Source organism: Lycorma delicatula, chromosome 10 (genome assembly GCF_047948215.1).
Source record: "Lycorma delicatula isolate Av1 chromosome 10, ASM4794821v1, whole genome shotgun sequence".
Taxonomy (NCBI): domain Eukaryota; kingdom Metazoa; phylum Arthropoda; class Insecta; order Hemiptera; family Fulgoridae; genus Lycorma; species Lycorma delicatula.
Window position 1 is genome coordinate 58,952,985 of NC_134464.1, and position 25,171 is coordinate 58,978,155.

General features: G+C 32.1%; 1 protein-coding gene across 1 annotated transcript in view; it reads right to left on the reverse strand.

Moving 5' to 3' along the window:
- LOC142330875 (uncharacterized) overlaps nucleotides 1-25,171 on the reverse strand; it is a 57,945-nt gene that overhangs the window by 4,216 nt on the left and 28,558 nt on the right. The window contains exon 4 of the mRNA XM_075376339.1: nucleotides 17,815-17,894. Within this exon, the coding sequence (XP_075232454.1) occupies nucleotides 17,815-17,894 (80 nt within the window). The remainder of the gene's footprint in view (nucleotides 1-17,814; nucleotides 17,895-25,171) is intronic.

The following is a 25,171-nucleotide window of genomic DNA, read 5'->3' on the forward strand; positions in this document are numbered from 1 at the left end:
CTAGTAATACATGTAGCTTATTGGAATCACAGTAAATGTTACTAGAAATTTTTTTGAATATATGTATTAATATAAAATGAAGTTTTAGTTGAAATAAAATCAGTTTTTAAGAAAATCTTCCGATAGGTAGAAAGGAGTGAGGTCTGGGTGCTACTGTGGCTTCAGCACCCTTATTCTTATATATAAAATACACGCATGTAATCGGTAGGTATGCGATAATCGATGCGCTTAAATGTTCTAATTTCAACAAAAAAAAATTAGTTTTTCTGTGTGTATTTAGCATTACTTTAACAGCTTAAAATTAAAAAAGTTGAACTGAAATTATGAAGAATAGGTGTTCTGAAATTTAATGAAGAAAAATGATGTATTAAAAATAAACTGATACCGAATTATTATGAACTATTAGAATGCCTGGATTAACGAATTTACATACTTAGGGTTATATTATACATGCTGTTGACATGTTAATTTTTATTCAGCTGAACTGATAGTAAAAAAATAAGAAACATGTATGAAAAATAGAAATTTTTTTTAAAAACATGCTTTTCTATATCTAAATATCGTAGTGAAAATTAAAAAATAATATTTTCAAAAGTAAAGGACTACTTAAAGTTAGGTTTCGCATACAAAATAATTCGTTTCGAGAAAAAAATGATCCAAACAATGGATTACCCAGTAAACATAAATAGAAGAATATTTTTTAACAAAATAATACATATAAAGTTGTCTGTTTTCACAAGACAATGAAAAGCCCAGGGCATGCTTTCATATTCAATATCTGTAGAAATTCTTTAAATACAACAAAGGTTTTGATGCAAAATGAAAATTATAGTTTCAATAATGTACAATATTTAGTAAATCTCTTTGGATGAACAAAAGTTGAGGTGGAAAATAGAAATGAGGTCATGCCTTGGGCTTTTCATTGTGGTCTTGTGAAAAGAGACAATTTTATACATATTATTTTGTTAAAAACAAAATAATTTTCTATTTATGTTTACTGGGTAATCCATTGTTTTTTTCCTTCAATTGAATTGAATTATTTTGTATGCTAAACTTAATTTTTCAGTAGTCCTTTGCTTTCTAAAATATTAGTTTTTACTTTTTAGTACAATGTTTGTGTAGAAAAGTGTTTTTTTAAATTTATTTTTTTTCTTAGTCACAGTAAATTTCTATTATATACTTAAATATCAACTAATTAATCACATTGCACTAAAAATTGTACTGTAAAATTTTATTTAATTACAATGTTCATAGTATAATTCAGTATAACTGTTATACTAAGCAGTATTGAATACAATATACTCAATATATATTGAATATAAGCCGATACCCGGAAACGAAAGTGAGTTATAGAAAACTAAGTAATAATAAACAAATATATTTTTAATACAGTTTATTAATTTTGTTACATAGTATATTGTTCCTTTTTTATATATTTTTTCCAATTTTAGCCAGCTGAGGATCACGTGAATCAACATTTTTTTCTTCTGGGTGTTTAGTGGGCATTCTCTTTCTGGGTCTTCCAACAGTTCGTCATTCTTTCACTTTGTTTGGCTCTCTCTTTCATCAAATGTTGGTTACTTTTTACTCCTGTGTTGAAATCCTTTGAAAGCTCATACCTTTTTTTCTGAATGTTATTTCTTATACTAAATTAGATATTTTCATTTCTTTTAGATCTTTTTGAACCACTGAGGTCCATTGATTTCCGTTATTTTTGTTGTAAATATGGCTAAAGATTTTTTTTGCTATCATTCATTCTCAGTTAGGAGAAGAATTTGGCTCTTCTTTTTATAATAAAATCTGACGTATTCTCAGTTTCATTGTATTCATAAAGGTCTTTATTACTTTTACTTTACGTACATATACCGTTTATATTTACCTTTATTTTTTGAAAAAAAAATCTGATGTGGACACCACACGACTTCATTGTACGTCTATTAAATTACATATACTCATTATTTTAAAATGAAAAGTACATAGAATTTTTTTTCATTAATAACAGATATATATATATCTTTTTGTTATTGAATATGTATTTATTGTAGGAGTATTTTACAATCAGAGGTTAATAATTATTAATAAATCAATATATTTAAATTAAAAAAAAAAGTTAAAAAATAGGAGGTGAAGTCAGATTTGAACTGATGTGCCTTCCCCTTGTAAGATCCAAATATTTCATTTGGCTATAACTCTGGAACAAATGAAAATAAGTACCACTTATGATATATTGTTGAAAAGCTCTCAATTAGGTCTTATTACTGCAGTTAAGAAAAAGCCCAAAATCTAATTTTTTTGGGGGGGAGGTTTTTTGGGATACTTTTGGTTCAGCCGATTGTAATAAAAAGGGAAGGTGCACAAGTAGATGTTACAGTAGTTTTAAAGTCAAAATTTCAACATCATACGGCTAATCGTTTTTGAGTTATGCGAGATACGTACATACAGACGTCACGCTGAAAGTAATGCAAATGGATATTTCCGTTGTAATCTGAAAACCGAAATATTTTGCGATCGCAATACTTGCTTTACTTCGTAGAAGGAAGTAAAAACAAAACAATATTTGATATCGGTTATAGATTTTCCGAGATTTACAACCGCTAAGGTAATACATTTTTGAATTTCGTCCGTCATCCGGTTTTGGTAGTAGTCAATTCTCATGTTTTGTACGACGATAAAAAATTTAATTTACTCTTGCATTAAGACGAATAACCAAAATAAGAGTATTAAAAAAAAATACTGGTTTTATATGTTTTAACATTTATAAAAAAATTTACTGAAATGAAGCGATTTTAAAATAAATCTATACATTCTGCAAAAATTAAAGACAATACTATATCGCGAACTAAAATACGACGATACCCTGCCCTTCGACGATAAGATCTATTAAATAATATTGCTAAAAGGTTAACTTAAAATTAACTGTACGATCTCATTTTCTGTTGGATACTGACAAATTTTACCTAGATTAATTAATTTCTTAAGCTAACGAAAATTAAACATTTTTTGGGGGGATTATTTTAGCACATCGTGACATTTAGAGAGATAAAGTCTAGAAAAATGTAAGAATCTCATTTCTCAAGAAGTTGTTTACATATAAAGAATTTACGTAAGGATCTTTTACTCTTTAGTGTTATACATATGCTGTATATGTGCAAACGTGCGTTCTTGTGTGTATGTGTGAGGTTGCTTGTAAATAAACATAATAAAGAATAATACTCTTCATTTATATTTCATATCCTAAAAGGGTAATTTTATAATTTATATAATTATGTAGTATACTATAACGCTATACACCACTCTTGCTGATACTACAGCAGCTGTCTGGCAACTTTTTGTCAACCTGTGGGCTCCCGTTATCATAAAATCATTGACAAATCAAAGAGATAATATCTGTAAATAGCAAGTTCTTTTAATCTTGACCTCCTCTCCGTGGCAAACTTAAGCGAGTAAAGTTACGCATCGCTCATCTGTAGATTTTTGTGATTCATGAAACGAAAAAAGGTGAAAAAAAATCTTTTTTGAGCGATAAACTTGTAAAATGCAATCCTCCACTTAATAAATTAAACTAGAGAGAAACATAGGAACTAAAATAATTGTTTTTACTTTTACAGAGTAAATCACAAATTAAAACAGTAATACATTAACTTCATAGTATTTTGAATATATTATTATATAAATAAATTAATCTAAATAAATATAAAATATATATATATATATATATATATATATGTTTATATATGTAACTGCGTTTAACATTAAAATTTTGCTTTTACTGATTTTTAAATATGTTACCGCGTTAATCACATATAGAATAAACAAACATCGCTCGCTAAAAAAATCCGTTACTCGCCTACATAAAATAGGGATACGCATAAAAGTGTTCTACCTATATTATATACAGGAACCGATTCAAACTAGATTCAGTATGAATAATTGATAATTCAGTATGATAATAAAATTCAGGCTTTATGCGAAATTAGCCGATGACAACGCACATTTATTCTTATTTACCGCATTTATTCTTATAATTGTTTTTTTTCATGGCTTTATTACATTATTTTCTCAGAATTATACTCGCTACAAGTTTTAATAAAATTTACGCATTTATTATTCATTTAACAAGTTATAGCTAAAAAAATGTGTTTTTAGGTAACAAATGTTTCTGTTTTACGTCGGATGTTATGAAAACTACAGGAGATACAGTTAAGGACCTGTTTTATTCGAATTTTCAGGTCAAAAAAAATAAAAAACCATCAAGTTTACCCTTTATATAACACCTTAAACATTTCATATTATCTCATTTCACTGGAGGAACTGCGTTTCTAGGCCAAGTTTTTCGCTAGTTGTAACGATAACAAAGCGTTTTCGGGCGTATGTTTGTATGAATTTTTTTTATTTCAAGCTTTAGTATCATTCCAAAATTACTTCCCTTTCCTCCTGAGTCATCCTGTGTTTGCGCGTGTGTGTGTTACCCGGCGTTGTCAGGGCTTTGCGTAGAATACAATAAGGAGGCTTAATTTAAATATTTTCTATTTTTTGTGTGTATATACAAAAGAAGAAGCTAGTAAATGGTGGCATACCGACAACAGTTTTATTTATCTCAAAGCTTGACGGTATACTACATTTTTCGTTTGTGTGGTACAAAAGAATCGTAGTGTAATGTTCATAGACCTTAAAAAATTTGTTTGTACTCTGGACTACAAACAAATTTTTTAATTATGTGGCGTGGAAACTCTTGAGAAATTATAATTTTCATGTATATGCGGGAACATTTTACTTACATAAGTTGGTCGAGTGAAAGTTTCCAAGTCAAAATTTGTTAAAATTCATTTTCAAACATAAAGCTTTTAATTGCCCTGCTATTCGAAAATTATTTTTCAAATCATCGATTTCCATAGTTACGAGATTTAATTGCAAAGTTTGATATTTATTAATGGCTACATTGACCGAATGCAATCTACATTTCATTTTGAAAAGGTTTCTTTGAAAATGAAATGTAGATTAAAACTTTCCGCTTATTTGGAACTATTAATGTGAAAATTTTCTTCCCGGTAGAATAAAACTATAGATCTGTTTAAAAGACAAACATTCTTCTTTATTTAAATATATAGTGTAACAAGACCAGTATAACGGACCTTTTTTTTTAACCTCCGGGTCCACCGTTAGGTATTGCTTCAGGTAACGGGTCCATTTAACAATTGTCTTTTGTAATACTGCCCACTAACACATCTAAACTGATGTTTGTTCCGTGAGAAGTGTTATCGGAGTAACCAGAATAGTTACTAACAACATTAATATTTATTTATTATTGTTATTATTTTAATTATTATTGTGAGTTGTTTATTGTCGCTTATTATTATTACTATTGTCATTATTATTGATTTGGCTTGTTCTACTTGTGATCTTTAACTAATAAATTGTAATTATGTAAACGTTTTTAACTGTCAGTCTCTCAATATCATGATCGAGCCGTGAACACGCGACAATATATAGAATAAAGAAAATAAACCTGAATAATCTGAAACAGAAGTGGGAAACATCTTAATTATATTCTATATAGTAATTGTCACTTAGTAAAGGAGAAAAGATGGAAAGAAAAAGGTGAAAATTAGAAGAAGAAGAAGAAGAAAGAATTATATTTAATTCCTCTTTATCTCATTTCTTAATATAAACCTATATGTTTATTTATTATTAGTGATTTTTGGTTCCCGAACAAAGGATGTTGTTGTAGTAGATTTTAAAATGTAAATTTTCTTTCTGTGGTTTCATATTCAGGTCAAATAACTTTTCTTTAAATCTTTTATCGATACTTTTTATTAAAAAAGTTGATAAGAATAGACTACATTATGTCTCAAACTTTTTATGAATCAGAACTTCTGTCGGTTCATATTCTGTTATTAATATTACTTTTGGTCATTATAATATATCACCTTTTAGGCTATGACCTCCTCAAATATCGTATCGTTTTTTGTACCTTTGTTCAAAATCTAAGAACAGTTTTTATGTATTATTTTTCATCTGTTGATTTCTATTTAGTTTAAATCTCAGGAATTGTTTAACCTTTAACCGTTACGATTAAATTAATTTTAAATAGTTACTAAAAAAATTATATAAATTAAACTATTTGTAGATTATTGTTAATTGATATAAATTTAGACTACTTTGTTTTCTATATAAATTTTGGTTTCCGAAAAAGAATACTGCAACCAGCAAGTCTATTTTTATTATAAATTAATATTTTATAAACATAACACAATTAATATACATTATTCAAATTAATTAATCTATAAATTAATGAAATTATCAAAATATTTGCCGATCTCCATGGCGGAGTCGTAGCGTCACAGTTTTTTATTCGAGGATCCCAGTCAGACGACATACGCTACAAAATTTTCATTTTATATTCCCACACAAAATTACATGGTGAATTAATCATAAAAAAATTAAGTTTAGGGAATTTAAATCAAGGTCAGGGCAAAGTATATATCAAAAGATTTCGGTTTAAAAAAAAAAAATTAACATATTCTCTCTAATACATCAGCGACTAAAAGTTAAACTTTTAGTCGCTGATGAAGGGATAGGAAGTTATTAAAAGAAAACTACCGCGAGGTTGGATTTCATTAATAGTTTTATTTTTTATATATTTTAATGATATAAAAAAGACTTAAAAATACGTTTGGAAATAATAAAAATGAATCGTTATACGAATAATTTATAAAAACCAACCCTTCCATTTTTTTTTTTGTATTTTGGTGGGAATGTGATTAAATATCGTTTAAATATTATTAGATTTTATTATGAAGATGGTTAACACAGGATTTAGAGGTAATAAGTAAATCAGTATATCGTTGTTAGTAGATCAGGTATATCATCCCTCGGAGCTCAGGTCAGCCCAGGCGAATCCCGAAGCTAACTCAAGGGCTCTCGGGGCTAAGGAACCTACCCCTGGCCGCAGAGTTTGCTTCTGTCGCCTTTCCCAATTTTCCAGGGAGGCCGGTGCCGTGGACACTTTTTTTTCGATAGAAGGAGGAAAAATCTGCAACCAGACGCCCAGCAGCCAGCGCTACTGGATGTGTGGGGTTTCCCGCATAGTGCGGGGATCTACTAAAAACACCTCCCCCTTTTATACAGCAGCCCGGATACCTGCCTTACGGCATAACTCACGGGTTGCCGTATCGCCTGCGGGTCTTCTCGGGTTGTGTTGAGGAGTTCTGGATATATCAGCAGCAGTAACGCCCCCGATTGCCTCCTTACCCAGGCTCTCCCATCCACACTGCTGACGATTATCCTTACTGATGTTCTTCAGCCATTTTTACTCTCAGGATGCTAAGATGGGGACCGTCCCCCAAGAAGTCTCGTTGGCCAGCATCAAATCCAGTAGATTGTCTACATTCAGCTGACCAACTTCCGCACAGCATCGGGGCTCTGGACACCTGCAGAGCTTGTTTCGGTCGCTATTTCCATCTACCCGGTTCCAACCCATGGACCCTTGCACTGGGCGTTATCCTGAAGGTTGTGAGAATAATACTGATAAATAATAATTACAGTATTCAGACTTTATAGAAACCTGAAAAAGAAACTAAATTACAAAAGATAGAATAATAGCAACTACGGTAAAGTACACACACCTTTGACGACGAAAAATTCATAACTTATTTCTTTGCCGTGGGCAGAAATATAATATTAAAGCAAAAGGATTAATCTATTTTTTCCTTAATGAATATCTTTAATTCACAACTTTACCCTCCCTTATAAATGAATAATTTTAACATCTTATCTATAAGGAAGCTAGAGCCTCGGTCGGTGGCTACAAACCTGTTCTGGGATGTATCCTACAAATTTGAAAGCAATCGGTCGGTCAATTCTCGTGTGATGCGATAACAAACAAACTTTATATAAGGTAAGCAGCAATCGTGTAAATAAAAGGTTCATTTCTGTTATATCGGTTAGTATTTGTTCTGTTTTGGTTCCATCGTAATTGTTTATTATACTAACAAATACCCATTTTGAACTTTGAAAACCGGAAGATCGGTTGCGAAGATATAACAACATTTCTGAATAACCGTGGATCTGTTAGATCGAGAGTATACCTTACTTGCGCAAAAGCTACACCTTCAACCTACTAACAACAAAACCCCGTTTGAAATTTAAAAATCAGACTGTTGCTTGCAGAGAAATTATAAGAGTACACCATCGCACTTTCCAAACAGCGCCGCAGGAGCACCCCATTTGTTACCGGTTGATGGTGACGATCGATTTAGCCTCAAACTAGATGCTCGTATACCTCACCACTATACAGTCCACTCGGTAAACCCGTTATTGATAACAGATTTTTTTTTAAATCTATTTAATATTTTATTTAACGTAAATGTAATTCTGTTATTTTTGTAATATTATTCGTTCGATTGATTCGAATCATTCAGTTCAAACCCAGCTCACGCAGTGACAGACTCGCAGTTCATTAATTCAATTCATTAAAGTTGTGCTTCAACCGGCAAACGTCACATTTTTTTTCGAGATGAAATGTATGTAAAAACCTTGTCAGTTATGCCATGAAACATGGCTAAAAATTTGGTTGCGAATGATTGAGCAGTTTTTTTGTTTATCCCGAACAAACAAAAACCCTCTTCGTCTTTACATAATAGTATAGATAATAATAAAAATAAATTCGTTATAACCCTCCGTAGTGGGGGGTTTAATAATGCAGGATCTGCATTATTAAATAATATAAACCTACAAAAAGGGATTAGATCTTGATAAATTGTGATATCTTAACAATTTTTTTCTTATTTTGTTCGCTTTCCCACCGATAAATAAAAGTAACTCCCAGCATTTGTCTGAATGGATTAAGAGAAATCGAAGAACCTTGATCAGAGCAGCATAACAGAATACATAATTAATTATAAAATAAGAAATAGATGCGATTAAAGTCCATATTAATTATTTAAATGTAAATCCATTAAAATACAAATACAAGAAGATACTACATATAAAAATAAACTGAAGAATAATTCGCGATTCCAAAGGAGTTAATGAAAATTATTTGGGCACATATTTTTTTACACCTTAAGGGGAGTTTAAAAAAATTCAAGTGATTTTTTTTTAATTATCATTATTTAAAAATTCATGGACAGACCATAGTAATATTGTTTTGCTAAATTAAAATGTTTTAACAATATTTTAAATAAATCGATTTTTTTTTTAAGTGATTCGGTAGTTAGAAATCGTAACGGAAGCATAATAGACCTTTCTCGAAAGGTGAAACATCGTGTTTAGTTAGAGAAAAGCAGCTCTGTTGTCTAGCCCACTAGTGGTTAACTCATCATCGCAAATCAGCTTATTTCGAAGTAGGGAGTTCTAGGTTCAAATCCTAGTAAAGGCAGTTACTTTAATACGGATTTGAATACTAGATCGTGGAAATACCGGTGTTCTACGGTGATTGGGTTTCAATTAACCACATATCTCAGAAACGGTCGCCTGAGACTGTACAAGACTACACTTCATTTACATTCATACATATCTTCATTCATCCTTTGAAGTAATACCATACGGTGGTTCTGGAGGCTAAACAGAAAAAGAAAGAAAAGCTCTATTGTGTGGTTCGATATAGTTACTTATTATTACTTTCTAAGAGTAAATAAGTAATATCCTTTTAAGCAAAGTTGCACATTCATATATATAAACACAAAGATTTACAATTTTTTAAAAATCGGTATTTATATTTATGGGCGACAAACGTGATTGGAATATTCATTGTTATTGTTCCTTGAAAACTTATTCTAACTTTTCAAGAGAGCCTCGAGATGATATTTTATTTCAAACGGGAATATACGCATTCGTAATATATAATAATGACAAGCTTAATGTTTATTTAAATAAAGCGTTACAATGCAAAACACTATGGTTTTATTTTATTGCAAACCGAAAACATAATTTTTGTATCGACTAAAATAGAAATTTTACCATTCCTTCCCCCCTTTCTAATTCGAAAAATTTTAAATTATTTTTACTCGTACTCTATCGTATTTTTGCAAATCTTATGTTAGGAATATTTTTTCTTATGTTTAAATATCTTTAAATATAAGCTTTCCGATTGTCATTTTAAAGAGATAATATCTTAAATTTCTGTTAATTTATTAAATTACCGTCCCCCATTTTTTTCGATATTTTAATTTCTAACAAAAATCATAAATTAATGGACTAAATTTATATAATAACTTTTCTTCCTCATTACCTCTGAAAATAAATTTAATTATAGAATTAGATTAGGAAAATTAAATGAATAACTAACCTGGTAGACGAAGCGAATGCCGCGATATAACATTACAATGTAATATCTCCGCATGTACAAGAAACTTGTCGGTTGGTTTTAAAAAAATCCAGTTGGGCATTAAGGTACACGGTCAGTATTAAAATTCAAGGTTACGAAGTTCATTACCTCTGGATAACATCCTACGCTTTATAAAATATATAATTATTCATCGAAGTATTATTATTATTATTAATAATAAATTTCGCTACTAAAAAAAAGAACATTTATGAACACAGTTAAATAAATAAAACTCATAATTTATGAGTAGTGGACTTTTATAGATATTCATTTTATAATTAGTTGCACGAATTTGGTATAAAAGTCATTTGCTATATGTATTTTTCTCTTTCTAAAGTATAATTAAATATTCGTATAGAAATAAAAAAGAAATTACCGATCACCAAATGTAATATATCTAACATAATTTTTAATCGACTTTAAAAGAAACGCTTAATTAAATGTATGTTTTTTTTTGTTTTATTTGCAAGCTTAACTTTTTATAAAAAAATTTGTAGCTCTGTTGCTGCTCAGCATTATTATAATTATAAAAAGGAAATACAGCTGTTGGGCAACATTTTGGGTATCGGAGTATTTTGCAGTTGCCGACATTTCAATTCCCTTAATCTAAAAAAACATAAAAATTATAGAAATTTCCGGAAGATGATTGTATGTACATGTATTGGCCTGTATTTTGATTAAATCTCGACGTAAATTCTTTGAAATGGTTAAATTTCTATATACGAGGCATTGATGAGATTAAATTTTGGGTAAAATTTAAAGAAAGGGGAAGAGTAGTTTTGGCCAAGTTAATTTTTTTTTTAATTGGCGTATAAAATTGTACTTTTGTACGATGAAAGTATTATTAAGTTATTTAGAATTAAGTCGATTGGGTTTATTGGACGTGGGATATTCAAAATGATTCCTAAACAGTTTTTACCTCTAAAACCTTTCGACGAAAGAAGTTGAAATTTGGCACAAACATTTCGACATCATTTTCAACCGCATCGGACACGGGGCATCAGCCCACCGGGCCGGTCTAGTGATTAACTAGTCATTGCAAATCAGCTGATTTTTTTCGAAGTCGAGAGTTCTAAGATTCAAATCCTAACGAAGGTAGTTACTTTTATAGGAATTTGAGTACTGGATCGTGGATACCGGTGTTCTTTGGTGGCCAGCCGTTAACCGCCTAGAAGACGTTTCCTCGGTTGACCTTATGTGTCGCGGCGATGTCTAGTCACCACCCTTCAGCATTGTCTACCCGCTGGACCTTCCCAACGGGGTCCCTCCTGGTTCATTGAAGCAACACGACCTCCGCTTCTGGATGCCGTGATGCCTCTCCCCAGCAGGGCTACCCTTCCCATCCATACGCTTAGTCGAGGTCCGAGTATGCCTCCATGCATACCCCCCGACCCTCGCGCGCACGTCACTTAAATCTCGAGGGTCCTTAATACTTTATCAGAGCGTTCCAACCCAGTCACTTTTTCGTATGACCGGGTCAAGATGTCCTCAGCAAAAAGCCTATCTCCCTGGCCCTGCTAGATTCTGCGCTTCGACACCGCTGGTTATATTTTTTTTTTTTTTACCACAAAAAAAATTAACCACACATCCCAGAATGGTCGCCTGAGACTCTACAAGACTACACTTCATTTACATTCTTACATACCATCCTCATTCATCCTCTGAAGTTATACCTTACGGTGGTTCCAGAGGCTAAACAGAAAAAAAGAAAGGACACGGGGCATCACAATATGTATACTTCTTTTTTATTTAGTAAGGTATATATTTTTTGCCTCGCATCATAACATTGCGCATATCAGGCTAAAATATTGAAATAAGCTATTACTCCGTTAAATAAACTTTTAAGATTCAAAAAATGGGACTGAATTTACCCGTACTTAGAATATCAATTCTTTTAAATTTAATTTTCAAGATTGGACGATCACAGTACTTCCTTTACTTCGTAGAAGTAAGTAGAAAGTCATTTATTTGATAAAGGGAGAAAATTCAGAACACATCGTTCTTCTACAGAACATTGTTATCAATGAACTTAGAATTCGATATTGAATTTAATAAATGGCATCCAAAATTAAAATGTTGTTACAGTCGATACGCAGTAACGGTATAATGTATCAAGTTGATGTTCAAACGCACTAATGTAAAACTTACTTAAACGCATCAAATATATACATATTAGTTTGCAATTTAAGTATAATATCCCTAGATGGCCGAAAAACGAACTTTATAATAATAATTGGAAAAAAAATTCCACAAAACACGAGATAAATAATTTATATTAAATTAGCATAAGTAGAAGTTAGAAATAATTACTTTATTAGTGATGGGGTAATAATAATAATAATAAGAAGAAGAAAAAGAAGAAGAAGGTTTGAGAAAGTTTTATTAGACTTTTCATTGATAACTAGTTTTTTTTCGTAATTCTACTCTAAATATTGCATTATTATGGCATTAATATTTTAAAATCCCATGCGGTATTTAAATAAAAATTTGTCAAGGGCACCCCTTTGCCACTCTTTATTAATCGCTCCTATTTCTATGATTCTTTGTTTAATTTTTAAAGATTTTTTCGTGTGGTCCTGTAGTAAGTTTCTTCCAACTAATTTAAGTTTAACGTTAAATCGATTTTTCGCTTTTTGAAAGGAAAGATATTACAAGTACCGGAAAATTATTATTTTTACTTCCTTGTACGAAGTAAAGGAAGTATTGTGATCGCGAAATATTTCGGTTTTCAGATTTCAGCGGTAATATACATTTTGACTAGTTTCAGCGTGACGTCTGTAGGTAGGTACGTTTGTATCTCGCATAACTCAAAAACGAATTAACCGTTGGACGAAAGTGCAAAATCCAAAACATTTGGATTATGGACTTTTTCTTAACTGTAATAATAAGCCCTCATTGAGAGCTTTTCAACGATATGTCATAAGAGGTACTTATTTTCATTGGTTCCAGAGTTATAACACAATAAAATTTTAATTAATGATATATTTGGATCTTACGAGGGGAAAGCACGGTTCGAATACGACTTCATTTACTTTTTTTAATTTTTAATTTTGATTTATTAATAATTATTATTAACCTCTGTATTATGAAAAAAATATATAAATACACAAAAAATATGTTTAATTTAATTGGTACACAAGGAAGTCATGTGATGTCCACTCAGATTTTCTAAATTCAAAAAATGAAGAAAATTTATTTTCTACTTTTAACCTTGATTTTTAATAACGTTTTTTATTGAAATTAAGATTTTTTTTAATGCAAATTCCATAGACGAATTGGTAGCGTGCCAGATTTTTCCGTCTTCAAATTCCGGAAAATGGCAATTATTCATACGCTATAAAGTTTTGTTAATATCCTTCTATACACCAACGTCAGACTTAAATTTAACGAGAATTTATCATTAAATTATTATGTTTTTATTTAAATAAAAATTCAACATTTCACAAATAAAATTTACTTTGACCTTAATCGATAATATTTAAAAAAAAAAATCTATTTTACTACTTACGTTCATCATATTATATAAAACATTAAAAAACTATTCGCTACTTTTTATTGATATGAACTGTTTAATAATCTAAGAACGCACAGACACTACTTGAATTAGAACAATAAAGTCTACGATACAACTACCATCTGTTAATCGATCTGAACATATTTATCGATCTAATTAAAGAGATAAAATTTCATCTTTTATATAGTCCTTGTTAAATTGTTACCATAACTAATTAAATAACTTCCTTCTTGTCTTCTTTATGTCCTTGGTTTTATATGTACCTTGTCACATTTTCATCGTTGTGGAACATCTTTGTTACACTTGTTTGTAATCTATTTATTTTCGATAAATAAATTATAATTACAAAAGAATTCTTTACTTCGCTTGAAAGAAAACCGTTTAATTTTTATATTTAAGAAATAATTTACATAATATTTCAGTTTTATATATATATATATATATTATTAAACTTATCCCCACCCCCGTAGAGGGCAACAGAAACCTTTTAAATAGAAAGAATTATGGCCAATCATTTTAAAGGGCATTGGAAAAGATGTTACGTAATAAGTAATAGGCTACGACAGCCGTAACCAAAATGGCGTCCATTTAATATTTTTCACAGCTAGATACAGAAGTGATCTACAGTTCCGCTTAAATAACTCTACTAAGGTTGAACGTATCTCAAAACGATATATTTTCTTCAGTATGAGGCCGCTTATTGGGGTAGTATGTCATAAGCCTCTTTTGAAATTATTCGTGAAAAATATTGAACAGCCGCCATTTTGATTAGGGTTGTTATATCACGAAATTTTTTACGCAAAATGTATCGTTTTTCAGTACACTTTAATATTATTTGTTAGAACTCTACCAATGTTTTGGTTGCATTCCGTGGTGGCTTGGGATGGGGTAGTCTCATATACCAAAAAGTAGATAATTTCGAGGTAGCAACAATGTTCTCTTTCATTTTTTTCAGAGCTGCACGCACAAAAATGAATTGTGGCCAAAAAAGTATTCAAAAATCAATTTGCGCAAAATTTTTTATTGTTACTATATACGTTTGTATCAATTGTACAATATATTATTAAATATATATACATATTTAAACGAAAAACAATTACGTAACTTGTTTTATTCTTGATTAACATTTTTCTTGGCTTTTTAATAATTTCTGTATTCATGCCGATATAGATTTTCTCAAACAGCACAGGAGACTGAAGTTTAGACATTCACCTGTAGCAGCCGCCGATCGGGTCAACGACCTCAACATAAAGGTTCACTGGATATCACTACAGCAAGATCAGAATATCACTAATTCCAACCTTGTGACAGATCTAACTCTGAGGATATCAGAATTCACTCTTCTGCAGAAGACAGTGGTGTAACATCAACAGGATTCGCACAAATCATGGTATCTGTAATAAGAGCCTGACCCAGTGGGGAGCTGTGGAAAGCACACGATGCAACCGATGTGGAGCTGAAGAGCAAACGATCGCCCACCTGGCCCTGGTTTGTCCAAATACACCTTTTAGGCTCGTTACAAGATATCCATGATCTTGCCCCGGAAGCATTGGAATGGCTGACCCACTGTGACCTGTATTTGTGATAAAAAGGTGCAATAGACATAATACATGACCACTGGTTAAACGTAATTGCCAGTAATGGTCTAGTCGACCATTTCTGAGATGTGCGGTTAATTGAAACCCAATCACCAAAGAACACCAGTATCCATTATCTAGTATTCAAATCCGTGTAAAAATAACTGACTTTACTAGGACTTGAACGCTGGAACCCTCGGCTTCCAAATCAGCTGATTTGGGAAGACGCGTTTACCACTAGACCAACCCGGTGGGTTACGATGTATACTACTCCGCACTCTCAACTAAACGTGTCATTGAGTATGTCTTGCATATTTAAATAGCTGATTGTAGATGCGCGGGAAATAAATTTCTCTGTGTAATTTATTGCAATATCTCTAAAATCATTGCACAACCGCGCAGCTTAGAGGAAACTATGGGTAGAAGCATTTGTAAATTTAATTTTGTATGTTAACAGTCGAAACATTTTTTAAGGGTTCTCATGCATTGTTAACGCGCGCGCGCGCGCGCGCGCGCACACACACACACACACACACACACACACACACACACACACACACACACACACACACACATACATACATATACATATATATATATATATATATATATATATATATATGTATATATTTACACATACAATTAATAACAACTAACTATAATTAGTTATAATATGATGGCCGCTTTTTCGCCAAGCTAGCGACATATTTAGTTGATTATAATAGTAATGTATTTAAATACTAACCAAAGTTACATACCAGTGTAATGGAATCATCTAATTAGTACAAGAAAGTGGACATTGAGTCCAGAAACGAAAAAAAATATATATGTATTTTTTGTAATCATCTCTTTGTGGAAATTAAATAATGCCAAATACCATCGTAATGTAACATAGCAACCTTTTTTTTTTGTTTAACCTCAGGGTCCGCATTTAAGGATTTTTTGCAATTTTTCCGCAGAGGATGAGATGAATGCTTTGTAGCGTGTGTGAAAAATACCATATCTGAAAAATACCATATCTGGATTCGAACCCAGGACCTCCGGGTGAAAGGTCGAGACGCTATCACTCGCCAGGTAGGCCGGCATAGCTACCTAAGCGACATTAAAGTATGTAAAAAACGTTTACCAACCTTTGAGTAGAATTTTGTGATACGGTACCGGTGAAGTCCGTGTAAACCTGTCCTCTTGATTAATTGTGGCCAGCATTAAATGGCATCAGTGCCTCAAATAGAGAAAATATCCGTTATCATTACTTCATCCAAATTGGTCCATCCTTAAAGAAAAAAACTACATACGTATGCACATTCTTCCGGAATTTTTTAGTGCTAAATTTGTGTCATGAAACTTCTTCAAGATCTGAAAAAAAAATGACATGCAAAATTTAACCCGATTGTTATACTTTTCCTTATTAGTATTGTAGAACTGTGTAGATTATGTAGAATTTTTTTCGGGAAAGTAAAATTAAGTTACGGTGCTTTTTTTTCTAATTAGTTGATTATTAAAATTTTTATTTTACAGCTAGAATATTTACGAAATTTGTATTCGTGAAAAAATGAAAAAAAAACTTAAATTTTAATTGTATTCATACTACTTTAAAGGTGTACATACGTAGGTGTGTGTATTCATATGATTGGACATGAACAGTATGTGTTGCATAAGCCGGTATTAATTTGTATATTCTTAGAAAATCGTGTTTCAGTAAAAACCTGCTCCTTATAAATTTTTTACTGATATTATTCTTTAAACTTACAGGTTCATTTAAGTTTTACTTACACGTACTTCATATAAGTATATTATATATATATAAATTATATTTTTGGTGAGAATTACTGAAGGGCTTGAAAGCTTATTTATATGCTTACGACGCGCTACTGACTTCTGAATGAATAGCAGGTTTAACTATTGTTACCACTGTCACGCGGATGGAGAATGCATTATTGATAATTGTTCCATTTGAGAAGGTAACAAATACATCGTTGCAAGCACTTTTCATTATTTTCCGAAACAATGCAGATTTTCAAGAATCAATGTCATTAAAATAAAACGCGCGCGCACGCACACACATCAATTTGTAGGACATTCTGAACCAGAAGTATTGTTCTCTAAGTAATCGATTAATTAAGTATTAATTATTTTAATCTAATTACTTATGGGAATTTACAATTTTATTATTTTTAGTGATTGTGATTTTATTTTAATCATAAAAAGTAATAATTTTCCTTTCCCGTGATAACAACAAAAATTCTTTTTTTTCTGAATTTACATTTCTAATTATTAATGAAAATATCTGGGTATGCGTTTATTATGAGGAATGTCTTATAAAAAAAGCTAGATATTGATCGGTAAATAATTGGTAGGTGAAGTAGTTGCTATGAGAACGAAGATCACCAGCTTACCATATCGGTTGCTATAGTATGCATTTCCATAGCAACGACTACTTCCGCTAACAATTCATTATTGGAAATGCCTTCTTTATCTACTGGCAAAATTTTTTTAATTGTCTATAAGTTACATCCAAACAAATTACGCAAATTTTGGTTCAACGTGGGACCTCCGGGTGGATGCCAACATTCCCGCCGGAGCAGCAGGTCTGGCCGGCCCGCCGAGGGAGCCGCTGGACGCGGACGCTACCTTCCCGCTCCAGCTGGTTGGGCTTCAATCGCCCTGGCCGGCGGACTCAGCAGCAGTAGCCGGCCCAGCGTGGGATCGCTTGGGAGAACCGCCTCGGACGCGCCGGCGAAGGACGACCGACGCCGGCCCGACCCGGCTCTGGGGATCACCACTGCCACGCTGTAGTGGGGACCCAACTGCCCCTGAGGGAAAGCCCGGTCTGACTTCAGTGGACGAGCAAGAAGCTCGTCCATTGACGAGCTCTTCTCAGAGCTAACGCAAAAAACGGCCTTTTTCAAGTTAAATATCGAATTATTTTAAAGTTCCTACTATTCTTTGAATAAGGACCTGAAACGAAGATAAAAAAAAATCGTACCTCCCTTAATAGGCACAGTATCGATTCGGTTTAAAGTGGTCGTTAGTCGTCTTAACATTACCTAAAACTTTTGTCTGAAACATTTTTTGATATGACTAATCCTTACGGCAAGGGATGACCAAAATGTTGCTGGAATTGTAAGAACATGAGGCTTGTCGTAACTTTTTTCACATGCAACTATTGTCGTATTGAGTAAATTTGAAGTTATTCTTAACTTTAAGGTGGAAATCTCTTTTATCCCCTACTTAGCATCAGTGAAATCTAACCCCGCCTTCCGGCATGCGGAAAGGGATTTTGTTATACTATTATTAAATGAACTTTTTTTATTTCTCCATCAATTAGTTGAAAAAAAGTTTACCAATCGAATTTATTTCTGTTTTATGTAACAACTCTTTGTTACCACATTTGCAACACTCCTATTGTTCGTGTTTTATTAGCAGCTATAATCTCTTGTAAACTAATACTTTATTTTTTTTAATGAAGTGATAGAAATTAAAAATAGATTGTTTCAGCATGAATACTTTAATTTACATAATAGCTTTTACTATTAAAACAAGCTGTAGTATATTTTATTTTAAATTTTATTATTAAAAGTACATTATTAAGTTTTTGTACGTAACCTAGTACTATCAAGTACTGCTATCTGGCGGTACGATTTGTAAAGGTACGTTATAAAAAAAAATGAATGAATCCCGCGCGGTTCATCAAATGGAAGAAAAAAACGATGTCTTACAAAATTCGAGGTATTTTTTGAAAGTATTCTTCATTACAAATGTAACTGATCCGAAATATAATGTTATCATGCTTATTTTTTTATTTTTTCCTCATTTTCATTTCTTTTTTAGGTTAGGTCATATCAGAACTCCAAACTTAGTTCGTTGACCTCGCCGTGCCGTCTAGTTCTGCGGACCCTTACCGGCAAAGTTTTTAACGAACTCTTTGATTTTTTAAAGCACAATTTCTATTGTTGGATAAATATTTACAGGCTGTTATATTTTAATTTTAAATAAAGTTTTTAACTCTAAAAGTGATTATTTGTTGTATATTAATGTCCTAAAATAGATTACTACTTATTCCACATTGTATTTTTCGGTTTTTAAATTTTTTTTGAAGAGGGATGTATTAAAAACGATACTGTTATGTGTACCTTTATAATTAAAAGAAAAATACCAGAGGCAGTGAAGTATTTATTTTTTTAAAAAAGGAACATCGATCTTACATCCACAATTTTTTTATGAAAAAGGGAGCAATGTAAAATTTTAGTTATATTGTTAATCGCTTCAGCATTCTAAGATTATTTGTCTTTAATTATAAAACTAAACACTTCAATATCGATAGAGCGTGTTCTTTAAAACTATGCGGTTGATTTGTACAACGTTTTGTTACAAATTCATTTTAGCTCGCTGGGCTAAACTCTAGTGGTATTCTACTGGATATAGTAGTAGGTCCTAGTGGTTAAGTCGTCGTCGCAAATCGGTTGTTTAACAGTTGATTTTTGAAGTCGAAGGTTCTGAGGTTCAAATTCTAGTAAAAGTTAGCTTTGTTCAGATTTGAATACTAGAACCCACCGAGTTGTTCTAGTGGTGAACGCGTCTTCTCAAATCATCTGATTTGGAAGCCGAGAGTTCCAGCGTTCAAGTCCTAGTAAAGCCAGTTATTTTTACACGGATTTGAATACTAGATCACGGATACCGGTGTTCTTTGGTGGTTGGGTTTCAATTAACCACACATCTCAGGAATGGTCGAACTGAGAATGTACAAGACTACACTCATACATATCATCCTCATTCATCCTCTAAGTATTATCTTAACGGTAGTTACCGGAGGCTAAACAGGAAAAAGAAAGAAGAAGATTTGAATACTAGACAGTGGATACCGGTGTATTTTGTAGGTCGGGGTTCAGTTAACCGAACGTCTCAGAAATGGTTGGCTTGAATGTCTTTCTTTTGCTGTTTATCCTCCGGTACTACCGTGTAGTGTTACTTCAGAGGATGATGTGTTTGAATGTAAATGAAATGTAGTCTTGTAGGTCGACCGTTCCTCAGACGTATTGTTAATTGAAACCCGACCGCCAAAGAACAACGGTATCCACGATTTAGTATTCAGATCCGTATAAAAGTAACTGCCTTTACTGGAATTTGAACAATAGAACTGTCGACATCGAAATCAGCTTTTGCGATGACGAGATTCACTAGACCGACCCGGTGGGTAACGGTCGGCATGAGTCTGTATAAGACTGGTTTTTAAAATTTTTTTTAATATATTTTTTATTTTATAATTTTAATCTTCATAAGGTTATACTTTACAGCTTTGCCAGCGCCCAGGTTTTACCGTATTTAGCGAAAGATCTGATTGGTATGTTTTACGGTGGGTGAGTACAATCAGAACAAAGGGGGGCTAAACGATTTAATTTCCAGATAACCAAGATCGGGTAGATCAAGAGTGTACCCGATGCGTTAAACAGTTAGCGCTCGATCTGCTGATACATACGCCGTTTAAATCGCGAAAATCGGACGAGCCGTTGCCGAGATATTACACTGACACCCCATCGCACCCCGGGGACACTTAAAAATAGTATTATCCGTCAGGTACCACAGGAAGCGGAGAGGGTTATCGTCGAGGTTGAAAAAATGTTACAGAGCACTAGGACCGACCGTTTTTGAGATATTAGCGATCTTCGTCCGGATCGAATTTTATTAGCGATTTTCCGGATCTGAAAATTCGGATCCGGTTAAAAAGTACTAACATTTCCATAAATTCGATATATATTTGGCATATATATATATCGATTAGTACTAACTAATCGGGGTTTTCCGCTAGTGAACGGTACATTCCAGTGTTAATCTTAGGGGGACGCACACACAGACACACATACAAATGTCGTTTAGTAGGGTAGGATATATATATGTGTGTGTGTGTGTATGTATGCGCGCCCGCGCGCATGTGTGTGTAAGAAGTTATTGTATTTTACAGTAAATGAAGAAAATCTTTGCTTTTGTTACTTTTATATTTAAGTGCAATAGTAATTATTGTATCAAAATATGTTACAAAAGGCAATGATATGTAAGTTATTTAGGCGTATGTTTTACGTGAAATTTTAGTTATAAATTTAATGTCTATAAACTGATCAGTATTCATTTATTTTATAAGCTTATTAAGAGAATTTATATAAACAGAATTGTACTGTTAGTTATAGTATAAACTTGCTAATAACTAACATTATCATTATTTACCGTACATTAAAGAAATGATTACATTAATTTATTGAAATTATGGTTTCCGTACAAACCGGACTAGACTGCATAACTTAGTCGGCTCATTTAAATATGTTGTACCTGCTTATAAACATACACTAGATACCTGGGGTATAGGATATCTTGTGTTTATATACGCGAAGAAAGATTTAGTTCATTCATCACAAATTACTATTATTTTAATGTTAATTTATGATGAATAAACTTAGAATTCTTCTAATGATCAACGTACGCGATCCATTTATTTACAAACCGATATATGAATCTGTTGTCAAAGCGGTAATTGTAGTTATGAATATTTATAACACTGATACATTGAACTTTATATCCTAAAAGAAGAAGAAAAATCTGTTCAAATGACATGAAATGGATATAGAGGTACTTGTAGATTCTGTTATTGTGCCGGTCAGTATGGGAAATATACATTTTCCTCGCATAGAGAAATCCGTACAGCTATTCAGAATGAGAATGCTTCATTCACTCCTAAGGGCCCGGTTTTCTGTTCATTTCTATTTGCGGTCCGGTTTCTCTTTATATAACAACCTCCGGCTACGATAACCCTAACCAATATGGGCGTCCATTTAATATTTTTCATAGTTAGTTTCAAAAGTAGCCTGTAAATCCTATGCAGTGGTGTAATACCTACAAATGGTTCATTTTGAGGTATAGGCTCTTGCTAATTTTTATCTTTTAGTGTTTTCGTAATGATTAATTATTTCAAAGGTATTGGAAACCAGTTCTGAATCAAGCGATGAAAAATATTAAATGACGGTTGTTATAGATTAAAAACCTTTGCTTTTCTACAGAGTGTTCAAAAAGTAACGCAATCTTATGGAAGAATGGTCCCTTATTTTTTTGCCGGTTTAATTGAGGAAAAGTGGGTTGCACACTGCAGAAGAGAATATTCATTGTCTCCCAAAACATTAGATGTGCCAGTTATGCCCAGACCCAGAATGCCTTCACAGAAAGGTACGGTGTGGATGCACCGAACAAGTCCTCCATCAAGCGGCTGTACTACAAGTTCCCAGAGACAGGGAATGCAGAAGATGCAGCCAAAAGTGTTCAACCGAACGGGCTAACACCAGAAAAGTTGATCGACGTACAAGCTGCATATTCTGTTAGTCCTAAGAAGTCCTGTGGGATGCCTATCTAGCCGGTCTGATCTGTCCGTCATTAGTGCCCGCACAACATCGCGCAAGCGTTTAAAGTTGCATCTGTACAGAATTCGTGTCGTTCACGAGTTTTTAAGCTGCTGACACTGGAAAACTTTCAACGGTTCATGTCATCTATAATGCCGGGTGGGGAAGAACTCGATGATTAGTTTTGGTCTGACGAGGCATGGTCCCATCTTGATGGATACGTGAATGCACAGAATTCACCCATTTGATGCACGGATAATTCACATTAGCTGCACGAGTCTCCTCTACACGGACAAAAAGTGGGTGTTTGGTGTGCAGTTTCACATAGACGAATCTTAATGACATTTTTTCACGGCATAATCAACAGTGAACGCTACATACAAATGATGCAACTATTTTTAAATACTATACCTGCAGACTGGCCAGAGTATACGTTGTTTCGCAGGACATTGTTACAGTTCACACAGCCAACAATATTATGACTTTCTTGGATCAGTGGTTTCATGGACTAGTGATTTCGAAGGGGTTGTGGACCCCTAAGTCTCCTGATTAATCCCCTCCTGACGTTTTTTGTGGGAATACCTCAAAGATGATGCTTACAAATACTCCCTCATCCTCACTTCATTCCCGAATCGCAGAGCGAAATTGAACGCTTAAAATCCTCAACAAACGTTACAACATGTTTTTAAGAACACGCAACGTCGTATTCAATTATGTGAATCGCCTAAGGTCACTTTCAACAACTATTATAACTTACTCCATAAGGTTGTCTTACTTTTGGAACATTTTGTATGTCATTTAAAGTTATTTGTCGCAGTACTATCCTTCTTTAAATCTTATTTTTTTATTCAAAAATTCTCGGCTTCTGGATCCTTGAGGCGTGGATATTTCGTAACAAAAAATCGATCGTTTCGAGTTAGGAGTATTTAGTAAATATAGTTTTTTCTATTTTGTTAACGGTTAAAAAATTATTAATAACATACTGTGTATTATATCAGAATAATTTACCGAAAAAAAAATAAGACCATCGAGATCTTTCCATAATTTATGTCTCAAAAATTTCAGTTTAACCTTATTTAAATTTCGGGCTAGCCGTAATTCGAAGACAAATCGTTTCCGGACGCATGTTTATATGAAAGTTTTTTCTTTATTTTCAGGTGTAAAACGTATCCTGAGAGCATTATTGTTTCTTCGCGTATCTTTCCTGAGTAAAAATACTTTATTCTATAGCGGGTTTGTAGACAAAATGGGCGTCCACCGTTAGAAATGGGCGGGCCTTTTGATCTTTCCTCCAAAAGGAACTCTTATCGGGTTTCTCCATAAAGTAGATCGTTTTTTTTTTTCAGTATTCATCATATGTCCTTATCCTTGATTCCTTCTTTTACAATCTTTTTTTATATGGATTTTGTTAGATCCACGCTAAGGGTACCGGGGTTGTATAACCTTGGTGTGATCTATTTGGGAAAGGTTTGCATACATCGATCTGTGGAATCTATTTCTTGTCCGAATCCATTATAAATCTAATAAAAGTTGAAATATTTATCGAGTTAAACCAGATATCCTAATCCTTTTTAAAATACAAATACAGCTTATCAACTAATATTTTTATTGGGAGAATAATACATAATAAAATGTATGTTTAAAATAAAATCGCAGTTTTTTTTATAAAATTTTTATTGATATAAAAAATTATATAATCTACGCAAGTATAAAAATTATAAATCAATACAAAACATATATTAAATTATTTATTTTAATAATAAATAATAAAATAATAATGTATAAAATTTCTTCAGTCTAGATTTATTTATTAACAAAATAAAAAAAATACTGTACGCATAAAGATGTATAAGATATAAGAAAAGTCAATGAGAAGATGAAAGATACATTTTCCAAAAAAAAGAAAAACTGATGTCACTATAATATAATGATGATATTTTTATGAAAATATTGTGCTAATATACAAATGATGTCATATTATTACGTAAAAAAAAAAAGTAATAAATACCGGATATTATTATTAATATGTATTCAATAGTAATACATAATATTTACAGGTACACAAAAATAAATCCATTTTTACCACACTATATAACATATTAAAAAATTATACATATAAAAAAATAATAATATGTATTTATAAAAATATTTACATAACATTTTTATTCTCGCTGAAAAATATACATACATTTTTTTAATTAATTTTTTTTGTGAAATATAATTTTATTGCCTTTATTTAAATAACCTATAACTATTTTTTTAACAAGACTATAGAGTGTAATATTCTGGATTATTATGGAGTTAATTGTTTTTTGAGTGTTTTTTTTTTTATATATATGTGTGTGATGTACATACGTGTATAAGTAAAGCATAT